This window comes from Limulus polyphemus, unplaced genomic scaffold, assembly GCF_000517525.1.
Source record: "Limulus polyphemus unplaced genomic scaffold, Limulus_polyphemus-2.1.2 Scaffold6201, whole genome shotgun sequence".
NCBI lineage: Eukaryota > Metazoa > Arthropoda > Merostomata > Xiphosura > Limulidae > Limulus > Limulus polyphemus.
In genome coordinates this window covers 22425-26079 of record NW_013671811.1, presented here as the reverse complement: position 1 = coordinate 26079, position 3655 = coordinate 22425, and the positions used below count along the sequence as shown (strand labels likewise).

At 32.1% G+C, this 3655-nt stretch overlaps 1 protein-coding gene across 1 annotated transcript in view; it reads right to left on the bottom strand.

Annotated features, from left to right (window-relative positions):
- The window catches only part of LOC106473471 (mitofusin-2-like), a 27795-nt gene extending 27009 nt beyond the window's left edge, over nucleotides 1–786 (bottom strand). Inside the window, exons 1-2 of the mRNA XM_013934150.2 lie at nucleotides 650–786; nucleotides 257–419 (exon numbers count right to left, since the gene is read on the bottom strand). Of these exons, the coding sequence (XP_013789604.1) occupies nucleotides 257–419; nucleotides 650–741 (255 nt within the window). The 5' untranslated portion in view covers nucleotides 742–786. The remainder of the gene's footprint in view (nucleotides 1–256; nucleotides 420–649) is intronic.
- Between the last annotated feature and the right edge of the window lie 2869 nt (nucleotides 787–3655).

The window sequence follows — 3655 nt, the reverse complement described above, 5'->3', positions numbered from 1 at the left end:
TTAAGGAGAATTTGAGATAAAATCATAAATAATATTCAACGTTAAATTGGTACACAATTAAAAACATTTTATTTAGGCCTATCTATGGCCTCAGGAGTCGAAACATGTAGTGTCGTCAACTTTTTGATGGCCATAGATAAGCCTAAATAAAATGTTTTTAATTGTGTACCAGTTTAACGTTGAATATTATTTATGATTTTATCTCAAATTCTCCTTAAAGTTAGGCCCCTCCCAACAACATTATAAACCTACATACTTGAATGTTCTGTGGTGTACTGGATTCTTCTGTAAGAAGGTAAGGTTCAGGAGTATCAGCTCCTTCAACTTGCAAGAAACAATTTGTAGTATGACCAAGGCCACTAGGTAAGATCTTGTCTTGTAGAAGAGCATTAATCACTGAGCTCTTTCCATTGCTTGTTCTACAGGAAATGTTATATATATACAAGTCATTCTATATTATACAAACGACAAAGGTTCTAAATCACAACAAAAGTACCATTTATGTTGGAAAACAAAAAGAAAAACTAATGTTAAATTTTAAAATACATCTCACCCACAAAATAAAAAACGTTACTTTGTGTAAAATGATAAACACACACACACACACATATATAAGAACACTTTATTACACAAAGGTAAAATGACTGACCTTCCAAAAAAAACCACTTTCATGTGATCACGGGCTAAGACGTCTCTTATTCCAGCGATCCTTTCCTTAAAATTGAACGTTTCTTTTATCATCTCTTGAGAAACAACACAACTTTCAACTGTTAGTTCTGAAACATGAAATTGAAGTAAGTTAACATACATGAAATCAGGCATGTATAATAAGAACTAAGGAGTAAAATGTACATTTACCTTGTAAGGAAGAGACTGTTTACTAAGTAGTATTAGTAAAATGTACATTTACCTTGTAAGGAAGAGACTGTTTACTAAGTAGTATTAGTAAAATGTACATTTAAATACTACTTAGTAAACAGTCTCTTCCTTACAAGGTAAATGTACATTTTACTAATACTACTTAGTAAACAGTCTCTTCTTACAAGGTAAATGTACATCTTACTAATACTACTTAGTAAACAGTCACTTTCTTAGAAAGTAAATGTACATTTTACTAATACTACTTAGTAAACAGTCACATTCTTACAAGGTAAATGTACATTTTACTAATACTACTTAGTAAACAGTCACTTTCTTACAAGGTAAATGTACATTTTACTAATACTACTTAGTAAACAGTCTCTTCCTTACAAGGTAAATGTACATTTTACTAATACTACTTAGTAAACAGTCTCTTCCTTACAAGGTAAATGTAAAAATGCATCATAAGTAAAAATTGCATGGTCATTTCTTGCTGTTTTATAATGGATGATGGAATACTTGTAATTATACTTTCAGTAAAAATCTGTCAACACTCGCTACCTATCTATTCTTCTCGCACACATGTATGAACCTAAGAAAACCAGAGAACACAAGCTATAAGATGTCAAAGATCATTTTTGGTAAGTTAACAGAAAGTGGACAGGTGACTATGGACAGATCTACTAATGTTACTCCTTTTTAAAGGGGTGAAAATTATTGGTCAATCTGATAAAAACTGCAGTCTTTTAGTAAAAATATGATATCATAACAGAGACTCAAGATGGATTTTCTAAAAAGGAAATCTTGACTTACTCTGTTTACTTTTTTGAGAAGGTTACTTGTTATCTGGATGATAGAAAACGACCTGATATACTTAGATTTTCAAAAAGCTCTTCATGTCACACAGAAGATTAGTTAAGAAATTTTCAATTGCGGGGTTGGGGAAAGATGAACTGTACTGCAGGGCAGGGAGTTTAGAGAAAGCAAAATATTATTATTATTATAGACTCTAGTCAAACTGGACATTTGTAAATAGTAGTGTGCCAAAGAAGTCAGTACTTGAGCCCTTGCCTTTCTTTATTTACACTTAAATAGCATTTAGGAACAAGTTACAAGTTACATTCAGGTACAAGTTCTAATGATGACAGAACCTTGTCGAAACGTTGTACATTTGCTGTTATGTTAAACTTATATTAAAGTTTTCTTCATTACCCATTTAAGCCATCTCCAAGCATTATTAGTCTCAAAGTGGGTTCCTCGTCATCGAATTTATAATTATCTCATTTTACAAATTGCTAGTTAAGCTTCACTTGGAATAATTTGAACAATTACTGGTCTCCCCTCATCTAAGAAAAGATATCTACTTATTGGAAATGGTTTAGAGAAAGGCTACTAGAGTAATTCCAGGGATTAAAAGGTTATATTGTGGGGGATAGGTTATCTTATAAAAAGGGTAAGATATGATCTTAGTGAAGTTTACAAGATTATCAGGGGATTGATAGGATAAAAGCCTCTAATTTCTCTCTGCCAAATTCTGAATATAATAGGAAAAGAGGATAAAGGTTTATGATTTAAAAAAAAGCTAGGCTCCAGTTAGACCATTATATTTGTCTAATAGGGTAAGTAGCTTATGGAATGAAATACTGTCACCAGTTGTGGAAACCAACACCTTACAAGATCTTAAAAGGAGAATCAATGATTTCTTGAAAAATAATAGGTGGATTAAAACTTTTTCTTTTCCTCAGAAGTGGGTGCACAGGTTTCTGGATATTATGTTAGGATTTCTACAAACCATCAGCCTATATATATAAAAGAAGACTTTCACATTACAGATCCAACAAAAACTTAAAATAACACAAAGTATTATCAAACACAACATAATAATGTTAAATACCCTATATGTTAACAATTCTGAGAAATAATTTTAAGGAAATCATTAACTCTGGGTATATTGTTCCTAACTATTCTTATATTACCACTAATATTCAAGTTACCATTAATACCAACATTATGTGTAGGAGGTAACAGGTTTTTGTAGTCTACTCAAGCCTCTGACAATTTGATAACATGAATTATACATCTTTAGTTACCCTGCCAAACCGATTTTTGTAGTCTACTCAAGCCTCCGACAATTTGATAACATGAATTATACATTTTCAGTCATCCTACTAAACCAGTTTTTGTAGTCTACTCAAGCCTCTGATAATTTGATAACATGAATTATAGATCTTCAGTCACCCTGCCAAACAGGTTTTTGTAGCCCACTCAAGCCTTTGACAATTTGATAACATGAATTATACATCTTCAGTCATCCTGCCAAACCAGTTTTTGTAGTCTACGCAAGCCTCTGACAATTTGATAACATGAATTATACATCTTCAGTCATCCTGCCAAACCAGTTTTTGTAGTCTACTCAAGCCTCCGACAATTTGATAACATAAATTATACATCTTCAGTCATCCTGCCAAACAGGTTTTTGTAGTCTACTCAAGCCTCTGACAATTTGATAACATGAATTATACATCTTCAGTCATCCTATTAAACAGGTTTTTGTAGTCTACTCAAGCCTTTGACAATTTGATAACATGAATTATACATCTTTAGTCATCCTGCCAAACCAGTTTTTGTAGTCTACTCAAGCCTCTTACAATTTGATAACATGAACTATACATCTTTAGTCATCCTGCCAAACCAGTTTTTGTAGTCTACTCAAGCCTCTTACAATTTGATAACATGAATTATACATCTTCAGTCATCCAACTAAACCAGTTTTTGTAGTCTACTCAAGCCTCTT